Source organism: Onychostruthus taczanowskii, unplaced genomic scaffold (genome assembly GCF_017590055.1).
Source record: "Onychostruthus taczanowskii isolate IOZ18803 unplaced genomic scaffold, ASM1759005v1 scaffold40, whole genome shotgun sequence".
Lineage (NCBI taxonomy): Eukaryota > Metazoa > Chordata > Aves > Passeriformes > Passeridae > Onychostruthus > Onychostruthus taczanowskii.
Genome location: NW_024501460.1, coordinates 2,428,122 through 2,451,981, shown reverse-complemented (window position 1 = coordinate 2,451,981; position 23,860 = coordinate 2,428,122). Strand labels below are relative to the sequence as shown.

The 23,860-nt window shown below is 44.6% G+C and overlaps 1 protein-coding gene across 1 annotated transcript; it reads left to right on the top strand.

Moving 5' to 3' along the window:
- The first annotated feature begins 16,778 nt into the window (after nucleotides 1-16,778).
- Nucleotides 16,779-20,894, top strand: EDN1 (endothelin 1). Its single transcript, XM_041413295.1, has 5 exons — nucleotides 16,779-17,057; nucleotides 17,228-17,369; nucleotides 18,332-18,490; nucleotides 18,760-18,867; nucleotides 19,613-20,894. Exons 1-5 carry the CDS (start codon nucleotides 16,994-16,996, stop codon nucleotides 19,749-19,751), a joined length of 612 nt encoding a protein of 203 aa, XP_041269229.1. The 5' UTR covers nucleotides 16,779-16,993; the 3' UTR covers nucleotides 19,752-20,894.
- The last annotated feature ends 2,966 nt before the right edge of the window (nucleotides 20,895-23,860 follow it).

Here is a 23,860-nt window from a genome sequence, read left to right as displayed (position 1 = left end):
TCTTGAATGAGCAGATCTGTTTTTAGCAGCAGGCCAGAGGGGCTCCCCCTGCACCATCAGTTGTGAACCCCATATGGGAGTTGTGGTTATGAACTGCAAGTGTCTAAACTAAAATGCAAGTAGCTCTTGCCCTGGCTTGCATCTGAAGGCACTGAAAGGATGTAATTGCACAGGAGTAGCTGTGAGGTGCAAGAGCTGCTGCAGGCTCCCCTCCACCTGCATGCACATCCCATGGTTTTCCTATCAGCAGGACTGAGCTGAACTTGCTCCAAGGCATCCAGCACCTGCCTCTTGTGCAATATTTCTTACTTGGGCAAGAAGGGGAACAAACCTTCCCTGCAGAGATCCCTGAGAGCAAAAATACAAACCGTAGCTATGGAGTGAGTGTTTAGTGCTGGAATCATGAACGAATTTGCTTGGCCTTGCACTTCCCACTGCGGCAATCAGCAGCTGTTTGCTGTCTGTGATGGTTGCAAACACAGGGCCCTTTTGGGGAACAAAGAGCCTTGCAGGGCCCTCCTGGTGCTGGCAGAGTTTATAGTTCTCTCTCCAGGATCCCACCACTTGCCCCGAGCTGAGAAAACCGTGAGTTTCTTTGCTGTTTATTGTCTATCTCCTCTTTCCACTAAACCTCCCCTGTCTCTGAGCTGTCCAGATATGCTGATATCATCCAGGACCTTGCATAACTTTCCTCTTGGGGAAGAAAAAAAAATAAAAAATGCTGCAGTAGCAGTTCCTATGGAAATTTATTATTTTAATAAGATCCTCTGAAGCACTCAAAACCAAACTAACAGCTGTTCAGAGACCAGTTGTTTCCCCTGAATTCACTGAATTTCTGGGTGAGCATGGACTTATGGGATATAAATTTGAACACTTCTAAAACCAAAGCTCAGAAAGCATTCAAACCAGAAACAATATCTTGACAAAGCTGAAAACTGAATTTACCATTCAAGTCCCTGTTTTCTTTTCCCTCTGGACAGGACAGAAAAGATCACTGGTTTATTGCTCTGTTACTAATGGCACCAAATAGCTTTAGATGTAACATAAGGAAATCTCTTGTGTTAGACTTAGGGCCAAATTGCAGAGGTACACACCAAAGTTTGCATTAAGAAACCACACACACATATTCTCTTCTGGGCTTCCTGTACAGCCTCTGCAGAATTCACTGTGCTACTTCTGACTTACACCAGCACAGGAGAGTGGAAAACCAGTCCCAGTATGGCAGGAAGGAGTGCAGGGTGATGACAGGAATCTGTATAACCTTGCATATTCAGGAGGGAGAGATGTAAGGATCCTCCATGACAGGAACTAAGGATCATAAAGCAGAATAAAAATGAACTAAAGAATGTATTTTCTTCACACCAAATACAAGTGAGGCGCAGCAACTGGCTGTGAGATGCTGTGAACAATAAAGCTCATCTGTTTTCTGGAAACTAGATAACTCAGTGGAATAGGAATCCTTGGAGAGCTACTACATTCAAAAGCATCACCCCTGGCTCACGACGTGTTCTGTGACTCATGGGGGTGTCTCACGTTATTTCCTTCTCCATTCTCCTACCCATTCCTAGGAATCTGCCTTGGACTGATGTTGGTGGCTTTTGGTCTGACACAGCACAGGGGTCCATGCACGTGGAAAGGGATTGTGGCAGCATGATATCCTTCCCATAACTAGGCATGCAGAATGCACAAGGGATTTGAATGGATGCACAAGGGATTTGAAGGGGATGCATTGTAGCACCTGGGCCCTGGATGAAGGTGAGCAAGGTGAGACAACTCCTAGGAGAAGGAATTGATTAAAAATCTTATATATTCTTTTGGTTTTCCAACCACTGGTTGACAAAAACTCTTCAGGATCCCACTGAAGACCCTTACGGCAGCTCAGCCATTCTTGGATTTTCACTTTAAAGACTTGCCAAAATTTCAGTGGTTTGGATTTGTTGGTTTTTTTTTTTTTAAATATAAACAGTGTTCAGGGTTGTATTTACTATGCTTACTTTTAAAAGTATTTGGTGCAGAGGCTGTAGAAGTCTCTGGTTTTTTTCATACATAGATTCCCCTTAAGAATCAGACTATTTATGCTTCTGCCTGGAAAAAGCAAAAGGCATCCTGTCTTAGGACATGTTTGTGAAGATTTTTTTTTCCATGTTGTACTTTGTTTTGTTTTTCAATTAAACATGCCACTGGACATCATGACAGGTGAGAAAAGGCTGCTTCCTTTATCTTGTACATTCAGATGGAATTTATTTCCCTATGTATCACACACGATTAAGCCCAAAACCTTGTTCTTACAGCAGATCTGCAGTATAATGCCTATAGATCTATGCCATCATCCTTCACAGGTGTGCAAAGAAGTGTGAGAACTAGTTACTTTGCTCACATGGAAAATGAGTGTAAAGTGTTCAGAAACTGTGACCCTGGCAGAGCTTTATTTGTAGAAGGAAAGCAAACAAACTTGCGGGGCTATGTGGGGAAATATCCACACCTTTTCAGGTCTGGCAGTGCTGTCCTTGTGCAGAGGTGTGGCATGAGCTACTGAGATAGCTCTGAGCTCTGTTCCTCTCTGATCCCTTGGGTGAATGTCCCTGTGTTGGGCTGGATCAGGCATTGCCGTCCTCCTCCTCTGCATTTGGCTCTTGCAGCATCAGACACTGACAGCAGCTGCTGTCCTCAGCATTCCAACTTCTTTTCTGTGCATTCTCCCTCCAACTAACTCTCCCTGGAAGAGAAAGGGAGAAAGCTGAGAGTCCCCAGAATGTTGCCTTTTGTTCTCCAGAGCCAAGGAAACACCTGTATATTTTGCCACCTAGTAGTCAGCCTACCATGAGCTCACTCAGTTTTGTACAAGGCGATCATAAATGATGAGGGAGAAGGACTTCTCCAATTCCAACATGCTTAAGCCATCTTTCTTGAGAGAAAATCTTGAGTGTATATATAATTTTAAAGGCAATTTTAATTCCCACAGCCCTCAGATACCTATAAGCCTTGCAGGGCACAGCACAATTTTCTCAGCAGTCCCTGCATTTCCTCTACATGAGTTTTAAGATGAACAGCAGAAGGACGTGTATTGACTTGTCTGCCTGAAGACCTAAGCCCAGAAGAATAACTATGGACTAATTATTTCTCTCCTGCACCAGTGTGAAATGCTTTTAAAGAGCCACTTGTGATCCTCTTATTTCAGCCACTGATGGCAGAGGAATCCAAGGAGACAGCAGGACATGGCTGGAGACAGAGTGTCTTATCCATCTTAGGGAAAAAACACACCAGGAACCCATCCTTTGGATAAAGCTGACTGAACCTCCCCATGGAGGTGCCATTAGCTGGGTTGCTTCTTTCAGAGCCTTAAAACAATGTGAGCTGAATCTGGGCCTGTTAAAGTGCTTCTCACACAGCTTTTTGTGACCATGTGTGTAGTGGCTTTAGAGGGTTCTGCACCTCCCCCACATTCCAGGTCCTTAAAATATTTCATCTCAGCTCTGCCACCCTCTCCTCCCAGAGCTCTCTCCAGCTTTCTTCTTTTCGTCCCTTTCCCATCCACACCATGGCTATATCTGGCCTCACTTACCAGATGTAATTTTCTTTTCCACAGACTTATTTTCTTCCTTTTTTAGAACTGGATAATCCTTTATGCCTGCCAGTTGGCATGAGGGATGAAGAGGTTAAAATAAGGGGAAAAAAGTCAGAGATATGCCTTTTTATTTATCATAAAAGCCAGACTTTTGGTTTAGTCCAGAAAAACCCGGAAATCTAACACGCTTGTCCAGCAGCACTCTTAAATAAGCACAGCCACAGGTACTGTCCAGTGGGAAGAAGGAGCCAGAGCTGCCACCAGCTAATTACCCAGCCCACTAGGAAAGCTGTGACAAGCTCCTAAAACATGTCCAAGGAGAAAAACAACAAAAGGAAATTTGGTGGGGTTGGGAGTTGACAGAAGCAGGGAAGGAATAGGTTATTTCAGGAAGATTAAAAGGTCAAAGGACTCAGTGTGGAGAAGCCAGACCAAATCCACCCAAAGCTGTTAGTATGGGATCATCTGAAAAACAAATCCAGGGGCTAATCCCTCAGCCTGCTCAGGAGAGCAGTGCATGTCAAAGATACCCCCTCCTCCAGCTAGGCATGTCCTGCTTCTCGCTGAACATGTGAGATGACCCTTCTCAGATGTCCATCCATCTGTGACACCACCTCATCCTTTGTCCCAGGTTTGCTCACTCCTTACATGCAAGCAAATGTAAACCTGTAGGGACAAGTAGGAAGCCCAAGGGTGAATTCCTAGTCCCTATACTAAATACAAGCACTGTCACTCCCCTCAAAAGGATGGTGTATCAGGGAAGAAAACAGCAAGATTTCCAAGGCAGCTCCTGTCTTCCCAATTAAGAATTTGTTCTGCTTCCTAGCTGCATAGTGCATTTTGAAGAGTTGTGTGACCACCCCAAGGCTGTGAACTTCCCTGGTGAATGTCCCTCACCTCAAAGATATAAAGAGAAACACCAAAGAACCATTTGCTCCACACCTAACAAATTCAGTGGAGCCTTTCAATTCCAATCCTTAGTACTGCCCTCACACAATATTGCCCTTAATAATGTCCTCACAGGCAAGGATAGGAGGCAGCTCCATGGCATCCTTTGCTCCACAGGTGTCTCTTATAGTTGTTCCTGCCAAACACACCACACTTTTCACACTGCTCAGGCTAGCAAAATAGGCTGCAGAGCAGAAAAGAAATAGGCACCTGCTCCTGCTGACGACCCATGAGCACTTCATTTTTCTCCTCTAATGTCTGAAGGGTATAAACTTGGTTACATTTCCTTACAGACACAAATTCTCTAGAAGACAGGGCTTTTCAGCATCCTCAAAGCAAAACAACTCGTGATTTTCTTTGGGATGCAGCTTTGAGAGAACATGTCTCAGTCAGGTCTGGATAAAGCCTGTGTAGGCTGGATGAACTGCAGACATTCCTATTTGCTGTGCAGGGATCCTTCCAGCTCCAGCTGAGTCTCCCTCTCTCAGAGAGAGGGGCCTGCTTTGCTGCCTGTGCCGTGCCGGGAGGGCACTGATGTGCGATGGGACTGGTGGCATCTGTCGCTGAGCAAAGCCCAGCCCGAGGCTGCCGCTCCCGGCTCCTGGCGCCCGGCGGCAGATCCAGGCACCCCCTAGAGGCACTCGGGCTGTGTAAGGCTGGAGAGGCAAGCGCGGCCAGCTCCGGCTCTTTTCCGTAGCGATAACAATGTAGTAACGCCTATGACTAAAGTTAAGAGCGCCAGCATTCCCATTTTCCTGGTCCTCGTTTTATCAAAACAAGTTGATTAGTTTGAACAATAAATGCAAGCCTGGTAGCGCTCTGGGAGAGAAAGCTGTGGGCAAAAGTACTGGGAGGAGAAATTCAGCCCACAGCAAAAAGAATCCAGTGGGACAGTTTAATTGGGGTATCTCCATAATCCATGCAAGATGTGTTCAGTTTACCAGCAACTTGTTTTAGGCACTTTTTTGGTGAAAGTCTCAGCCTCGATTTTTAGCTGTTAAACAAAAGCAGATTTCAGTAATTGCTTGTTGTAGTCATCCACAGCAACAGCTTTTTAGTCTTGAATAGCTAAGCAGCCTCTCCAGACCAGAACAGAATAGGATTTTGTCACTACTCAGGGAAAATCTATTTCTCTTTTCTCCTCCGAAGTCACTTCTTTTGGGAACTTGATACTGATTTGTGGCATTGATTCCCTGCCCTGAACCACCAGGCTCATCTCCTTACATTCAGATTACCTCTCCAGAACCTGGTGAACTAGTGGTTTCAGAAAACATTCACGTGTTAACTTGAATTGTTAAAACATTCACATTAACTTCCTACCACCCTCTCATTTCTCTCATTTTCTTCTGTCCAGGTTGTTCAATTTTTTTTTTTTTCGTTTGCAACATTTTTTTCCTCTATAAACCAGAGTTGCTGGCCCCTCCCAAGCAGGAGCTTAAAAAATAATTGCTAGGTCTACAAAGGCAGAGGTGGTTTTGTTTGTTTTATGCCACAGGGTATGTGACATGAAGTTTATTGCATCACTGAAAGTCGTTATTATAATGAAGCACCTCTCCGTAACAGGAACTGGAGACAAGCCCTGGATCTATTTGCACCTCCAAGTTGCTATTTTCCTACACTTGGTCTCCCTGACCAGGGAGAAACTTTCTAAGAAATGTCAATGGCCACTTTTAAGATGCAGAACAGCATCCAGTCTAATATTTCTGTCATCCTCAGACATGCAAAAAACATCACTAAACCCTTGTGGTGAGAGAACCACACCTCTGACAGATCACAATGGAGAGAAGTAAAAATATTTCCTGAAGCCCGTTAGACTAAGATCAAACCTATAAAAGAAGAAATGTCCTCTACTCAATGAAGCTCCTGAACTTTGGATTTTATATGACAGGGGCACATTCCACAAGAGGTAAGTGGTCTCAGCAGGGTGACCATATGTACCTGTGAGCTCAGAAACATGAATTTCCTTTCTCAGAGTTCTCCAGAATGCAATACCTCAAGAGATGTTTGAAATCCTTCTGTCACCTGCACTTTGTCATGTACTGGCACCCCACGAAAGGACACACATCTGACCCTGATGCTGCAGACACTCAAGCATGTGCTTAAGGACATCCTCAAAGCCAGTGGAGCTGGACATGCAGCTAGCACCACTGAGCACAGGTTACCTGTTCGAATGAGCCCTGCAGCAGGGACCTTGCAGCTCCAGCAGCGATATATGGATCTTCTGTTGGAACTGTCTCTTTTGAGTGGCCCTCCATGAATGTGTGTTTCTTCCTTGTGCCCAGTTCTAGGGCTTGACTCCCTATTTTTTTGTCTTTCATACCACTTTTTTGGTTTGTGGTGCTCTGCGACTAACCCAAGTGTTAATGCTACATTGCAGAGAGGATGCAGCACTTTGTAGTTCCTTCATTGCTTAGCTGTATTTCTAATGCTGTAAGCCAATGTGTTTGCTCCATGACTCTGGGCTGTCAAATAACCTTTGAGAAAAACATGCCCTTGCTGATAAGACCAAAGAAATGAAAAATGGAAAAAAAAAAAAAGGGCTTTGGCAGAGCAGTTTCTATTGCATGCACTAATCAGTGCCTCCTTTTGCTACAGTGTACTTTGACACAAGGAAATGGCTGGCAGGTTCGCTATCTCAAGGCAGCAGTTCACCTGCTGTAAGTGTTCCTCAGGAGGAGGATGAGGATACAGAGCTCCAGTTCCATGGACCCTGCAAACTGGTCTCTTCTGGGAAGGTCTCCCACTGCAGCCTGCCACAGGGCCAAGTTCCCTGCCCTCCTGGTTGCAGTTTTGGAGATGGGCAGTGCTGGCCCTGCTTGCTGATTTCCCAGCATTTCTCACATCACAGAGCCACTTGCAAGGTCCAAGAACCAGCCACTTTACTGCAACTGAGCTTTCACCCATTTATGTTCTGTACATATGCTGTTCTGTATCAGCTAAGCACATATGGCAATGGTGGCACGAACACAGCAAGCAAGGTCTCGGCTGAAGATAGAAACACAAAGAAACACAGAACGTTTGGGGTTTAAAGGGACCTTTAAGACCATCCATTTCCAACTTCCCTGTCACTTCCAGGTCTGGGACCTCCACCATTTCTCTGGGCAACTTGTTCCAATGTCTCCCCACCCTTATAATAATTAATTTCTTCCTTATGTCCAATCTAACTCTACCCTTGCAGTATACAATTGTTGCTGCTATTTCTGTCACTACAGGTCTTCACAAAAAGCCTCTCTTCATGTTTCTTGCAAGCCTCCCTTATACACTGAAAATGCATGGTAAGGTTTCCCCAGAGATGCAAAGATGATTATTTACAATAAAAGTCTCTCTTTTCTACCAGTGTTGGAAATCCCACCTTCTCATTGTAAGGAATATCTTACACAATCACAAGCAAACTTCAAGGAAAACAGGATGCTATTTCATGCAAGTGTCACAACTGATATTTCTATTAAATGAAAGAGTGGAAAAATTGTGAATACTAATGGCAGCAAAGGGTTGGTGCCCTTAGGTGCCCTGCTTCTTCCTATTTTTATAACAAGGGTAAGTGGATGGAAATGAGACACAGATCTGCTAATGAACATGTTGTAATTTCTCTAGAAAAGGGAAGTGAGGATTTATTTTTTCGCCTGATCTTAAACCATTTTCCTGTCAAGATAAGTGGGTTTTGAGAGGATCACTTTGCCTTGATGTTTTCAATTTCCATTTTGCCAGGGAAACAAGCAAGATGCAAAGAAACAGGCAAAGATTTGAACTGTGTCATATGACCCAATTCAAACAGGGAAACTCTTTGAATCATCAAAGGAAGCAAGGGGTTTACTTCTCTTTTTCACTGTACAAAATAACTCATTTTCAAAATTTACTGCCAACTCCAATTCTTCTGGGAAAAGAGACTGTTCTGGTAAGCAGTGACTGAATTGAAGTTAAAAAACTTGGTGTCAGGATCAAAATTCCTGAGAAAGGACACCTTTCTCTTCTTTGCATTTGGCCTTGATATCTTCCCAAATAAGTTTAATTGTCCTAGAGAAAAGTGCCATTTAAAAGCCCTTTTAAAAACTAGGAATAAAACTATATGGATAGCTAATCACTGAAACGTGTTCAAAACACAATGCTAAATTTCGTTGCAGTCAGGTTTGAACCCTCCTTACTATTCTGCCCTCCTAAAACTAAAATGAAACTGCTTTCACTGTTTCAGATGATGTGAAACCAACTTAGCTTTTCAGAAAGATGCTTTTCACTTGAAAAGGAAATACATCTGCAAGAATTTGAAGAAAGCTGAGCTGTTCTGTCAGCTGTTCTGTCAGCTGATGCTTTGACCTATATTGTGTGACATATACAGTTCCTATTTTCAAAAGATTCATCCTAGACCCATTGTAAGAAGCTGATTGTTCCTGTTAAAATTGAAATAAATGCTATGGCTTTATATCATAATCCTGTTAGCAAAGGTGGAATATGTTTGTCTTTCATAATAAGAAGACTTCATTAAAAACTGTGAAAAGATGGCAAATATTGGGGAGAATTGACACTAGGAAGCAATTCTTAAGGCTGACATACAGTTATGCCAATGGTAACAGCGTAACTCCAGCTCAGTTAATTGGAATAGGATTAGTCAAAGGATGTTGCATATGCAGGGCTGGTAGCAATGGCAGAAAAGTCTTCACCATCCACAAACTTTGTCAGAGCATGGACTGGCATTTGCTCTGCACTGCACTCCACCATCAGAGTAAAGTCCCAGGGGATACCTCTCCTACAGAAGCTTCCTCCATTTCAGCTGAATGCCTGCAACTACAATGCTAAATGCTTAGAGAAAACTGAGGAAACTGCAGTGCCTTTTTTTGACATAGCAAGTAAACCTGCTTGAAACAGTAAGAACAGAAGTCTGGCTGCAGGCACCGAGACTGCAGTGGAGTTACCGGAGGCACCAGCTCAGGCTGTGACAAGAAGTCAAAATGGAAATGACTGGTGAAAAATTTGTAATAGAGACATGCCTCAAGGACACTTAGTGAAAGCAGCCAGAAATGCTGGCCTCATTCCTATATGCTATTTGTCATATATGTCAAATATCGACATACAGCCCTGTCAGGCATCTTAGTTTTTCAGCTGCTCATGGGAACCTGGAGACATTTATAGCTGCTTCCTTTGCTGTGGCGCCTCATCCCCACACATTTCCCAGGCACCTGGTGGTGTGCTGGGGGAGTGCCGATGCTGCAGGTGGCATGCACACTTCAGAACAGGCTCTCTCTTGCAACTAAAGGCAGGGGGTGGAGTCTGTAAGGTAATCTTAGCTTAGTGCTGGGGCATCATCTATCCTCAAGCTGCTATTCCTGTTTTCTTGCCTTGACAGGTCACAAAATCTCCTTGTCAGTGTCACCAATGAGTAATTGCCATAACAAACCCTGGATCTGTGTGGTCCATATTTTGCCTCAGACATAGATATTTTAATGTGTATGTGTCCCATGTAAAAGAAGAGGGTGTCCCTCTGACTGTCCCTTTATAAATAAGAAGAAGAGTTTCTGATATTTTTTTTTTAAATAACTGTAGCTAGTCTAGAGTTTCTCTCTTTTGTCAGCTTTCAGTGTAATTTGTTCAAGCTGAGAATGTTTAGTGCAATGTTTCCTCACAAAGCAGCTTTCTCCTGGGAGAAACAAGGGCAGATGAAGTCTAGGAACTGCAGCTGGAGAGAGATGATCAACACTTCATCTACACGCAAAATATACTTTGGTCAAAAAAAAGAGACAAGCATAAGCCCAAATGGACAAGCAGATCTTTAGTGCTAGAAGCACTGGCTTGTAATAAAGCTACTTTCTCTTATAGTTTTATTCCTAGTTTTTAAAAGGGCTTTTAAATGGCACTTTTCTCTAGGACTATTACACTTAATTGGGAAGATATCCAGGCCAAATGCGAAGACACCAGGTAAACCAAGATGTTAATCTAATTTAGAAACCATATCTGCTGTCTGATGGCACAAGTACTGTCCTCCATGCTTCAACTCCCAGCTCTGGACACTGGGATGGCATCACTGATTTTTTGACAAGGCCACGGGAAAGTGACTATAGGAGCAAGGTATCAGTTAGAGTAACTGCTCTTAGTGATTTTCTTCGGAAGATTTTCTCATTGGAAGCATGGGGTTTGAGTCCCTTGTAAGCCAGACTTGCCAAGAAGTAAGTAAACAAACCTGATAAAGCACATTTTCCACTAACTGTTATTTACAAATAAGTGTTCTGTCATATCCTGCTGTATTCACAGAAGAGATTGTATATGAAACTAGATCTGGTTTTCTACAAGTAACATTTTCTGTTTAGTATTTTCCTTTTCTTTGCTAAAGCCTTCTGTTGCAGTCCTTGCACTAGTCTCTTGTATTTATTGATGTCAATCTTTATGCAGTTAAACTCTTACTTGCATAACTCATTCTTAAGAGGCTGATTATTGATACATGTAACCTTTTACTATCTTTTCACACTTTTAGAAGACATAGTTCATGCTGTCTGTATTTTGAACTGGAGTGATGGAATGGAGCTGAAGACCATGCAGATATATTTCTTTTTTTCTAAAGCAAACTCAAGAGTCCAAGCATAGCTATGAGAATATATCACAGTTCTGTGGGATCAACCCAGAATTTTGTGTCTGACATGGCTGAAGTGGATGTGTCTGCAAGAGACCAGGCATAAGACAGAGAGCTCCTTCTCCGGAATATTTCCCAAGCTAAGATTTTCCGGGCCAGAAGTTGCCTTTTAACTTCTACTAATGCTGACACTTACATGAGAATTGGATCAATTAAAAATTAAAAAATTAAATCCAGCTGAAGCACCACCATACAAATTGCTCGTAGCACAAAGGCCTATGGACTGAATTCCTTTGGGGCCTCTGTGTGCAGGATCCTGAGCTACCACAGCAGAAATGATCACCCACCTGAGCCATCCTGGCACCTCACAGGACTCACCCTCGACAGTACCAGGACCTCTGTCACCTTCACAAGGCCTGGGTGGCAGGGCCCAGGTCACCTGCCCAAGTTCCACCCAGAGAGCGTAACCTCTTGCCTTGCTCCTGGTATTCTGTTTGCTTGCTGCCCCTGCACAAGAGCAGATGCACGGTAAAAGATGGAAACAGGAGGAAGTGCTACAGCTTGCTGGGACAGGGGACAGCCAAGTGCCTCCAGTGCCACTGTGGTTCACTTCAGTGGGAAGTGGACACTCTTTCTCCCACAGTATCACAGCAGAGATGGACACTGAAGTAAGGGAGAAGTACCTGTTAACTCTCACCTAAAAGTTACATGGATTCTTTATTGCCAGGCTATTTAAGCCTTTCTCTTTTCCCACCTGATGTTTCCCTCATTTTAAAGATTACTTTACTTCCAGGGAAATATTTTCCTGTTGCTTGCAGTTCTTTGTTGTGGAAAGAATAAGTGGGAGGAAGGTTTCACAACAGGTTTCATCCTCTGAAACGTGAATCTCTGCAAACCATCTTACCCGTTTTTCTAGCAATGACAATTTTAGCCCTGGGAGAAACTGTGAACTTTGCTCAGTAAAGTTGGTTTTATCATCTGTTTCAGCTCTAAGCAGAGTTTGATTTTTGTAATTTAAATGGTATCTAGTCACTGCCACATGGTGTCAGGAAGTGCATGGTCTGGAAGAACTTTCTGATAGAGGCCTTCCCCCATCAAGGGTCATATAGCTGCAACTTTCCTCCCTAGCTTAAGTGCAATTTTGTATGTGGAGTGAATTTTGGAAAGAAAATTATCATTGGTAATATTGGACAGGATCTGTTTGGGCCACATGTTACAAATATGTAGGGCTGAGGTTGCTGGATCACTGACTGTCCTCATTCCTCTCCTCAGCACTTTAATAAGTCCACAAGTGTATTGTGAGACAGACACCCATGTCCTTTGCTAAACCTCACTAACTGGAGATGGGGAGAAATGAAGAAAGTTGGTGTGCAAGAAATTAGACTTCAGCCCAAGGACTGTCAAAGGAGAATTAAATACATTATAGGGCTGGGTAGTGAGAGATGAGAATAAGGTAATTTCCAAGAGCTCAAATAATCATGGAGTCCTAGAATGGTTTGGGTTGGAAGAGACCTTTAAGATCATTCATTCCAAGACCCTTCCACTAGACCAGGTTGCTCAAAGCCCCATCCAACTTGGCCTTCAACACTTCCAGAAACAGCATCCACAGACCTTCCCTGGGTAATCTGCTACAGTGCCTTGCCGCCCTCACGGTAAAGATCTTCTTCCTATTCTAAATCCACCCTCTTTTCAGCATAACCTTTCCCCCTTGTTTTATCACTACATGCCCTTGTAAATAGTCTCTCTCTAGCTTTCTTTCCCACCTTGAGATATTGAAGGGAGTTCTAAAGACTCCCTGAAACCTTCTCTTCTCCAGGCTGAAGAACTCTCTCAGCCTGTCTTCATAGGAGAGGTGCTCCAGCCCTCTGAGCATTTTCACGGCCTTCTCTGTATTTGCTCCAACAGGTCCATGTCCTTCCTGTGCTGGGAATCCCAGAGCTGGATGCAGCACTCCAGGAGAGCTCTCACCAGAGCAGAGTAGAGGGGCAGAATCACCTCCCTTGACCAGCTGCCCACACAGCTTTTGATGCAGCTCAGAATACAGTTGAATTTAGGAGCTGGAAGCATATGTTGCCAGCTCACATGAAGCTTCTTATCCACCAACACCCCCAGTCACAGAAGCACAAATCACAGAATATGCTGAGCTGGAAGACTCCCATCAGGACCATCAAGCCCAGCTCCTGGCCCTGCACGGGACACTCCAAGAATCCCACCATGTGCCCAAGAGCATTGTCCAAATGCTTCTTGAACTCTACCAGGCTTAGTGCTGTGACCACTTCCCTGGGGAGCCTGTTCCAGTGCCCAACCACCCCCTGGGTGAAAAAAAACCCAAGTCCTTCTCCTCCGTGCTGCTCTCAATCCATTCACCTCTCAGCATGTATTTGGGATTGGAATTGCTATGACTCCTGTGCAGGATCTTGCACTTGGCCCTTCTGAACTTCCTGAGGTTTGCATGGACCCACCTCCCAAGCCTGTCAAGGTCCCCTCTTCACAGCATAGTCAGCTCTTTGACTTGCATATTATGTAAAAAATTTTCATCTTGTACAAAAATGGGGCATGGGCAGATAAGACAGCCTCTAAGAGGAAAGTAAGGTGCAAGAGGGGCAGTGAGGGAAGTAAGGGGACAAGTTATATAACTTTCATTTAATTGAGAATAGTGTTTCAAATCTGCAGAAAACATCATGTTGCTCCCCTTGTTCCCTAGACAGAAAGGCACAGTTGTACAGTCTCCTTTTATTGTTTTGCTGATAAGCAGGCATTTCACATTTCTGACACTAAACAAAATGTCCTTTAGAAAAGTCAGTGCCATGGCCTTTTCCAGCTGGAACATTACAACTACAGCCTGGCTGGCCGGCTGAGTTTTTGCTTTGTAACACAATGTCTCAGAGGTGGCTGCCCAAGGTGCTCCAGCTAGAAAGGGACAAAGCCTGCTGCAGGAGCAGCCAGCTTCAGCTCCTGCTTCCACCCTCGTCCACACGGACAGCAGTGCAAATATGGTGAAAACTTCCCAGCTCTTGGGGTGATCTGGCTTGGCGTGCACTGGAATGACTCGTGGTGCTCCTGACTTTGTGTTCCCATCCTGCAAACACTGACTGCTACCCAAAGTTTAGTCCTCTTCAGCAGATTTTATAAGGCCCCTATTGTGACCCTGATGTTGGACTCCTCCTTTAAACAGCTTTAAAGTGAGCACATTTTCCTTCTTTGATTCCCAAAGGGTATTTCTGCATGGCACAAAGCTGATCCCGGTACCTACAAGTGCCCAAGCAAGGGTCGGGATTACCCCTTCCTGGGGAAACCCACCTCCTGGCCTGGCAACCCCGGTGGCCTGAAATGACCCACCCGGGCCTCTGGAAACAAACGGAGCAAAAGTTTGTTTTTGCATTACTCAAGCAACGGGAATAGCTCAATTCTGGTTAGTCTCAAGATCTGAAAGTGGAGCTATCAAAAATCGCTGAATCAGAGGAAATGGATCTCAGACAACAATAATATTTATGAATTCTTATGAAAAATTGCTGAAAATGTTTTTGTTAAAAAAAAAAAAGTAGAAAAGAACACCATCTTCAGAAGTGCCTGCAATATGTTTTGCCTTGTTACTCAGAGGAAACATGCATGCTGTTTTTGTCAGCTAACAAAATACTTTCTAACAAGGTATTCTGACAAGGCTGAAAATATCTTACACCAATGTGAGTCATTTTGGCTCCAAGTGCACATCTTAGAAAAAGGAATCTCAGGAAAAAAATTTAACTAAGCACTGACATGAAAGACAGTCTTTAAGTGACAGGCCTGGAAAGGTTATGCATATTTGTACTCAATACAGAACGATTGCTATCTTTCAACCCACACAACTGCTTCACGTTTTTCTTTTCTTTTTTTTTTTCTTTTTTTTTTTTTTTTTTTTAATGCAAGCAAGAAAAAAGTCACCTAGTTTCTTTCCTAACTTTTGAACACTGATAAAGTTCATTACTTCGGAGGGCTGTGATTACTTTTTGTATGTAGCTGTGTGACCCCTGCTGGCAGATTCTTATCATGACTGCAGCAGTTCAAACACATATGTACAGATACATTGGCATTCCGGTAAATCCTGCCCTACATACACAAAGAGACATAATACACAAGACGATATAATCCCTGCTCTGGAAAATAAACTCCCACGCTGGAAAGGTGTGAAAAAAAAAAAAAAAGAAAAAAAAAAGTATAACCCAGCTTTCTCACAGACGTTTTACAGGGCAGTTTTTAGAATACCTTTGATAAATAGATATGACCATCTCAGGATGGGGCTACTAGTGTTTATTCAGCATAATGGTCTAAATGTTCATTATTGCCTGGAAAGCCCCTACACTTCATCCTGTTAGAAGCAGGGAGGTTACACGGAGGAAAGGATTAGTCTCCACTTGCATTTCTTTCTTGTACTCCTTCTCATACCATCTGCTAACAGGCATTGTGGCAGGGAGGGTACCAGCTAAATGGACCTTTATTCTGACTCAGCACGGCTGCAGACAGTCTGTCCGCTATGATACAGTGGCACAGTATAATTTGATACTTTAAAAAAGTATCTGGCCATTCACCTGCCAGACCACAATGCAGCTTGCACTTAACAGTCCCGCTCTTTGTGATAGCCAAGGTCATTTCTATTATTACAGCACAGTGCACGGAAATACCACAAATACCAAGAGAGTCTTATCTATTTATCATAGGTGAAACTGGGAAACTGGCACGCTTTGCAGCACGACGGCTCCACGGCGGATCACGGGCATTTTGAGTTCATTTAATTAAGTTTATAGTCATGGGCTGCCTCCCTTAGTTGGGACCCCAGTGGATTCCATGCATGTCTATATCTGTGATGGCACTGCTGCAGCCACTCCTCAAGGGTCCAGCCCCCACACTGACTCTGCTCCTTGACAGAAGGCTAAAAACACAAACATGCCAGAAAAAAAAAAAAAAAAAAAAAAAAAAAAAAAAAAAAAAAAAAAAAAAAAAAAAAGACATTGTCAGAATTAGCGATGATTAGATTAGAGCCATAGGCGAAGGGCAGGCACAGCTCTTCCCTCCTTCCCTCCCCACCTGGCTTTACACACCTGCTCACACATAAAACACACTGTGTTTAGCACCTCGCCCTACCATGGCAGAAAAGGGAGATTATACCCCAATGTTCCACCGCTGCCACCAAACCCAAACCTCCTGAGACCCCAGAGCACACCTGACAGGGTCTGAGGGGAGCAGGCAGGCTCCAACGCAGTCTGGCATCCATCATCCCACATGGGGAACCCCCATGTCCCACTGCGGGGTTCTCCCCAAGGCAGTAGCAGAAGCAGCAGGTGGGGCCCAGAGCCCCGAGCCCTGAAGCCCTGAAGCCTTGAAGCGGTGAACCTTGACGCCCCGCAGCCCTGAATCCCTGAGCCTTGAATCCCTGTATTCCTGAACCCCTGTATCCCTGCATTCCTATATTCCTGAATTCCTGAACCCCTGAATCCCGGAGCCCAGGGCCGCCCTCAGGCGCGACGCGCGGGCAGGGCGCCCCCTGGCGGTCCCCGGCGGCCCCTCCCCACGCCCGGGGCGCCCCCGGCCCCCCCTCCCGCCGCCGCCGCCGCCCCCCGCTCTTGAAGTTTGCAGGCGATTTCCTTTCCAGCCCCGGCCTTATCTCGGCCCGCACGTTGCCGCGCGGTGACTAATAGGAGAATAACATTGTCTCGGGATAAAATAGCGCCGGGGCTGTTTACCCGCTCCATGGGGGTTCGCTATAAAAGGGCGCCGGGGACCGCCGCGCCAGCCAGACGCGCCGGGGCGCACCGAGCCGCGCCACGCAGGTCACCCGCCACGGCGCTCCGTCCTCACACCGGGACACACTTTCTCCGCTTTTCCCTCGCCTTTTATTGATTTTTACCCCGTTTCCCCTCACTTCTTCCATCCGCCCTCCGCCGCCTGCTATGGATTATTGCCACATGATCGTCTCGCTGCTCTTCGTGCTCTGCCCGGGGCTGCTGCCGGCAGGTAGGTGCCGGTCCGCTGCCGCTCGCCTCCGCCCGGGGCCGACCCCGCGGGGTCTGCGGGGTCGCAGCCCGGCTCCGGGGAGGGCTGCCCCGGGGATGCGGCGGGAGGGGATGCGCGGTGCCTTGCCTTGCCTTGCCGCGGGTGCTGAGCTCTGCCGCTCCCTCCCGCAGCCCCCGGAGCCGAGGAGGACGCCGCGCCGCCCCCCGCCGCCGCCGTGCACCGCCGCGCCCGGCGCTGCTCCTGCTCCTCGCTGATGGACGAGGAGTGCGTCTACTTCTGCCACCTCGACATCATCTGGATCAACACCCCCGAGTGAGTGGAGTGGAGGGCTTTCGGCAGTTCCCCAGTGCCGGGTTCCCCTTTGGTTAGGAAGAAAGCGAGGGAGGTGTGAAGGCGAAAATTAAGAGCCACAACCCCCCTGCAGAGATGGGAAGCGGAGGAAGGAATAGTTGTTTGCACAGTTTCTCCTACTGCTTTACTTTCCTGCTCCTACTTTTCTGGCGCGTTTAGCAAGGAGACTGTTCACCAGGACTGGGCCACCCAGATCGGGCAGATAGCTCCTAATAGCCCCAACACACCTGCCTACCTAAAATCTGGGCAGCAGTATTTCCTTTGGGTGCTGCTCAGCAAAGGCTGCAGGATACTTTTCACTATGAATCAGAATCAGACAAAATGCCAAAGGCGTGATTTTGCCAGCCTGAATTTGAGTGGTTTTCTTTCTGACAAGTTAGGAGGTTGGAAGGAATAGTTTGACACCGGGTGGCTCTAGCTGCCTTTCACTGCTCTCTGCTGCAAATTGAGGCGTCCCACGTGCTAATAGGATTATGCACAGTATCCATTTCTATACTCTCCTCACCAAAAAGTAATGAGCCAGAGGCTCACCTAAGGCTGCAAACACTGACTAGTGATTTCTTCTGCTGCTGGGTTTCCTCTGAGAGAGAATCTGTTCTTCACTTTTACTGCTTCTTTCAGTGTTGGCAGTAGCCAAAGTTCAAAGAGATGAGGTTTTATTGCTTTCTATTGCACAGGGAGGCACAACAGCCTTGTGAAATCACAATTAAAACGTCATTATCCTTGTCAGTAGCCATGCTAATGAATATGTTGCAGGATCATCAGAAACATTTGCATAGAAACTGTGACTAACGAGGCATTCCCAATCCCACAACCTTTACTCGTGGAATCAATGCTGTCGATAAGATTGCCCAAAATATCCCATAGCGTTTTGAAGCCACAGAATTATTTAAATAACTTTCATGTTGTCTCTTTGATCATAGGAAGACTGTTCCATATGGTCTTGGTGGCCCTTCTCGACCCAGAAGATCACTGAAGGACGTGGTGCCGGAGATGCTCGCTGAACCAAGCAGCAGATGCCAATGTGCCAACCAGAAGGACAAGAAATGTTTGAACTTCTGCCAGGCAGGCAAAGATCTCTGGTGCGTCTCTTGTTGCTACTCTTTAAAAGGCAATGCATGTGAAAGGGATGGATTGTGGTGCACTTACTCATTTTGGCACTTGCTGAGTGAATACTCTCCCCCAAGCCTTGCCTCCTACCTGAGTGCTCACACTTCTATGATACATACTATGGCTTGGCCCAGAAAGATTGCTTATTACATGCCTTGAGAAGTGGTTGATGAGATGCCTCACCTTGTGGACTGCAGACTTGGCTTTTTTTTTAACATGAGCACCTTTTCCCTTCTAACAGGGCTCAGTCCACAGTGGAGAAAACCTCACGGCACCGCATCAAAGCCAGCAATTGCTTTGGACCGAAATGTATGAACCGACAGCTTGTTGACAGCAAGAAAATGAAGCGGTGAGTTTCTTCTCACGCTGTTGTAGTTCCCCGGAGCAGCAATAGAAAGCACAGTTCACCTGCCTTCGGGTCATCCTGAGCTTAGCTGGTGGTTTCAGCTTGAGAGTTATGGAGGAATCTGTGAGGGTATTTTGTGGGATTTTCTTCATGCTTGGGTTTTTAGCTTGTGGGGACCGGGGTGCTGAGCTCAGCCCACTGTCTGTCCTCTGCTTGCATTCAGTGCTGAGCCGTATTCCCATGGACAAGTACGGTACTAAAGCCTGTACTAAAGATGATTCTCTAGTGCTACTTTCACAAGCAGAACAGGATGTATGGAAGCAGGCAACCTGATGATATTGAATGAGACTTAGGTCCTGGAAGTCTTAAATAATTTTTTGAAAGTGGGGCTTGCTTAGTCACTTGCAAAATGCACCTATTCATTGGAAGTAGGATCAGGTTTACCTAGAAGAAACAACACAGGCGAAGCATAAAAAGCCACTGGAGACCTCCTGACTGGCTACTTAAGGAAGTCTAGGGCATCTATATTTGAGTGAATATTTTAGTTTAATGTTTGCATTGAAATTATGAATACAGCATTTCAAGTATCTTAAGTTATCCTAATTCTGACGTATAGCAAACAGCAGTTTTTTAGGGTCCCATGGTAGGAGTCTAGACTGAGGTTTATTTAAGCAAAAACTAAGTTTTTTCACACTGGAGATGCATCTTCACTATCACAACGCTAAATGTACATTTCTTGATTTCGCAGGCTGGAAGCCATTGGTAACAGTATCAAAGCTTCCTTCAGCATCGCAAAGCTGAAGGCTGAGCTCCAGAAAGGGCGAAAGCTCAAACACAACAGGGCGAACAAAAGGCAGAGTGTCCGGGAAAGCCTGAAAGCATCCTAGTGGGGAGATCACCTGAATCCTTCTCTGCAACGCTTGCTGACAAAGCATCGCGAAAACTGTCTTGACTCCAACATTCCATGATGGCGAAGGGCCCCTCTGTCCAAGTGTTTGCACAGCGGAGCAAAATGCTAAGGAATTCCTGTATTTGGAGATATAAAGACAAAGGATTTTATCATTTTGGAATTCAGGTGGATGGGTAGAAGGGCTGAAGGGAAATCTGCAGTAACATACATGAAAAGCCATCTGTCTAAAGAAACATTTGAATACTGCTTCTGGAATGTTACCCATCAATTGAGAAGCTTTCAGGGTCTACCACAAAAGCATCTCGCAATGAAGACCTCACAGATGTGCTTAGCAAGGACAGAAAGCAAGATCTGAGTGTACAAACTTCAAAGAACTCTACCTTTTGATTAAAATGCAAAAATGAAAGCCACAGTTCTACTTTAATCAGGACTTACTGCATATATACATGTCTACCTCGCATACTGTTTGTTGCACTCCTGCTAGAGTATTTTTACACCTTGTTATTGCCTTTACTAATCAGCTGCAACCCTTTGCCTTTTTTCAGAAGTCTAGTTTACTTGTACAACCAGAGTTATCTGAATGTGGGTTAGGCACTCTGATTGTTTGCATAGTCAAAGTCCTTTGGCTTTGGATACCAAAGGACCCTTCAACATAAAATAAAAGTTATCGAGGACACTACTAAGTTTTCCATAACAAGGATATTTGGTCAACTGAAGTTCTAATAATAGGGTTGTTGTGTCTTACATGCTACCAAAAATGCACTGAAGTGGGGATGTACCAGAGGCTGTTGCAAGATTTATTCAGGGCCTTGTTTGGTGGAAATGCATTGAGACAAAGGGTTGTTTTGAATTAAGTCAAAAGGCTAATATTGGGTGAATGTTTATAGCAGTGAATTTGTTCACAATGTTGAATTTGCAGACAAGTTGAATCTTATGTGCTTATTTTTGTGTCATGTATTTATATTCACACAAGTTCTTCATTATATTTACCATGTTGAATACACATTGAAGTAGGCCATATTGGTCTATGCATGTTTTATGTATTTCTGTATGAAATTGGGAAATGCTTTATGCCTATCAAGGTAAATATCTTCAGAAATAAATATTTTTAATTACTGTATTGGCTTGTTTTTCCTTAGTCTGTGGCTCCGTGATCATGGAAGTAGATTGCCCCACGTACAAAGCTGACCCAGGTGAAGTGTGTGCATGATTGCCTTTCTGACAGATAAGCCAGATTGCAGCAATCAAATTTTGTGCCAGATGTGAGGCAGCACATGTCACTTGTTCTAGCTGCAAGGTTGCTCATCAAATCTTCATGGCAAACTCTAAATTGGACAAATGAGCTTATCCTGGAGCAATCTTCTCACATGTATGATGTAGGTGTACTACAGCATTAAAATATGGGCGTTAGGGATTTGGGTGTAGATGAACTAGTGAGGAAAATGCACACACTGGAAAACTTGTGGCCTGTATTGAGCTAGGCAATGTTACTTATTACCCTGCTATACTAAAAATTTCAGCCCATTCCATGCAAGGTAAAGATGGAGATAATGGGGCCCAAGCCCAGGAAAAATCTAGATCAGCAGTTAATTTTTTTATATGTTTCAAAATATTAGCTTTAAATGGTTATACCTAGAAAGATGCTTAAAGCAAATAAATTGATTTAATAATCTCTGATCCTATAGAAAAAAAAAAAAAAAGGACAAGAGTTAATCCAAGGATAAAAGTGAGTGGTTTGGGTTTTTTTTATTGTACTTCTTTAACAAAGAAGTACAATACAAACACTGAAGTAGTCACCATTGAAAATTTCTGAAATTGCTCTGGATTTCTTGTCAATATTCATAATATTGACAGTCAGGGTCATGTTTCCTTCACACTTCTCTACTATGTTTTGGAGCAGTAATTCGGTGAGGAAATGACATTGCTGGTAATCCTGTACTGACAGGAGTGCCTGGTCCAGGCAGTGGGAAGGAGCTGGGAGCCCCTGTGCTTCTGCAGGGCAGGCTGCAGCCCCCAGAGCTATCCTTTGATCTCTGCATCACCAGTACTGACTGCTTGGGATGTGCCTGGATCAGTGACCTCTGTCAGGCATGAAGAGACCTCACTAATGCTCCCTGGTTTTCCATTTCTTGCCCTACCAGTGGTTGCCTTTGGCAGGGAAAATAAACAAACAAGTAGTTGAGATGCTGCCTCTCACTCAGCCAAAGTGGCAGGTGAGCAGCTGGTGCGGGATGTCCCTTATAGTGAAGGGGCTGCACATCAGCATCCCCATCCCAGTTGTTCCTGTTTTCTCTCCCAGGAAAGATTATGGGGCAAGGATCAATTCTGGGAGTGGGGGAGCATTGCAGCAGTTGTCTGTGCTGTTATCAAGGCTGGTTATTTGGATTTTCTATGTGGCTGGCCTAAATGATGCTGTGGGTGGGCTTTAGTAGCCCAAATTCCTGGCTATCTGCTTAAGAGATTCTTTAGAGACCATCCTAAAAATAAACCTGTTCCTTCTAAGGTTTACTCTGTCCATGCCTGGAGTCAAAAGCTGGCTTCCATTCTCCCTTCCCAGTAAACTTCATCTGCTGCTTGCTCATGCTGCAGCTTTATGTAGGGATGGGCTCTCTCTGGCCTTTTGGCATGCCATGAATTCAGCTTTGTCCCCAGGGTTGTGCAAAGTATGAGCCTGAGCCTCGATGCAAAGAGCATGAGGGGGGTAAGTTGCCCTGATGGCAGGGGCTTGCAGGCTTTGGGAAGAGTGGCAGGAACTGTTTCATGCTGCCCAGCTGGCTTCAGGGACCCACTGGTGTGCAGCAAGGTTGGAAGGGGATGCACTGCTGCTTCTGCATGCCACCCTCCCCCCCATTTTTCTTGTGGCATTGGAGCATAAACTGCAGCTTACCATGGTTTGCATTAATGAGCTAGACTGAAAAAGCAGAGTTCAGCAGTCTGTTTGTCTCATTGAACAAGCAAGAGGGAACATGAAGCATTTTATCTTAACTCTGGCTCACATATAAGTACGAGGGTCTGTCCCAGAGGTTTGCTCCTTCTCAAAGCTCTGTGTGAGAGAGAGATTCAGTAACTTAGGCTAGAGCCCCTGGTGAGAAAAGAGAGGCATAATATGTGCTGGGATTCATGGCACCGAACATAGAGCAGTGTAAAAGTACATTCTTACTTATAATAAACGACCTGAGTGAAAAAATATTCTACCTGAAGCCAAAGGAAACATTGTGCTGACTGCAGAGGCAAGCCTGCGGAGTCAAAGCTCTTGGTCTTCTAACTAGAACTAATCTCACTGCTCTGAAAAAGGGAACTTTCATGACCATGGTTATCTCCTTTTTAAGGGAGAGGTTCTTCTAATCCAGGATGAAATTTGAGAGGCATAAAGGGAAGTGCATAGGGAAGAGGGACACCACTTTCCAGTGTGGCCCAAAATACACCTGACATATGACTGAAATTCCATCTCACACCGAGAGCAAGGAAAAGCTCCATTCCTGAGCTGTTATCAAAGTGTATCTTCCTCCTCTGATTTTTCCTGGGTTCAGTATGGCCATTTCTGGAATTGGAAAAAGTTTCACAGGAAAAGACAACTATTCTCCAAAATTAGGCTTGCTGTACTTATTTTTATTCAATGCTGACTGTAATTCTTTCTTTCTCAGCTGGTTTATTTTCATTTTCTCTGGATAAAGGCTGTTTTGACTATAGATCAAAACAAGGTATACAATAAAACAAAGCTTTGACGTGTGAGTCAGCTTCAAGTCAGGAAAATACTACAATGCTACTGAAATTCCTTCCATCTTATCTACATAATTCTGACCTAATTTTTCCAGAAATGGCAACTCTAATCTGTACCACATTATCATGAACTGCCCCCAAATAATTCCTGCAGGATGTCCTAATGTTGCCTATAGAAGTTACCAAATACCAACCTCTTTGTTCATGTTTCCTTACATTAGGATAAATTTAGCCACCACAACACATTTCTATATTTACAAACACAGAATGAGCTGGATAAACCACTGTTTCAATGCTATCTGGTGTTTACTCTTTTCACACTCAACTGTTTGCCTCTGTGTATATAAAACCATATCAATTTTTACT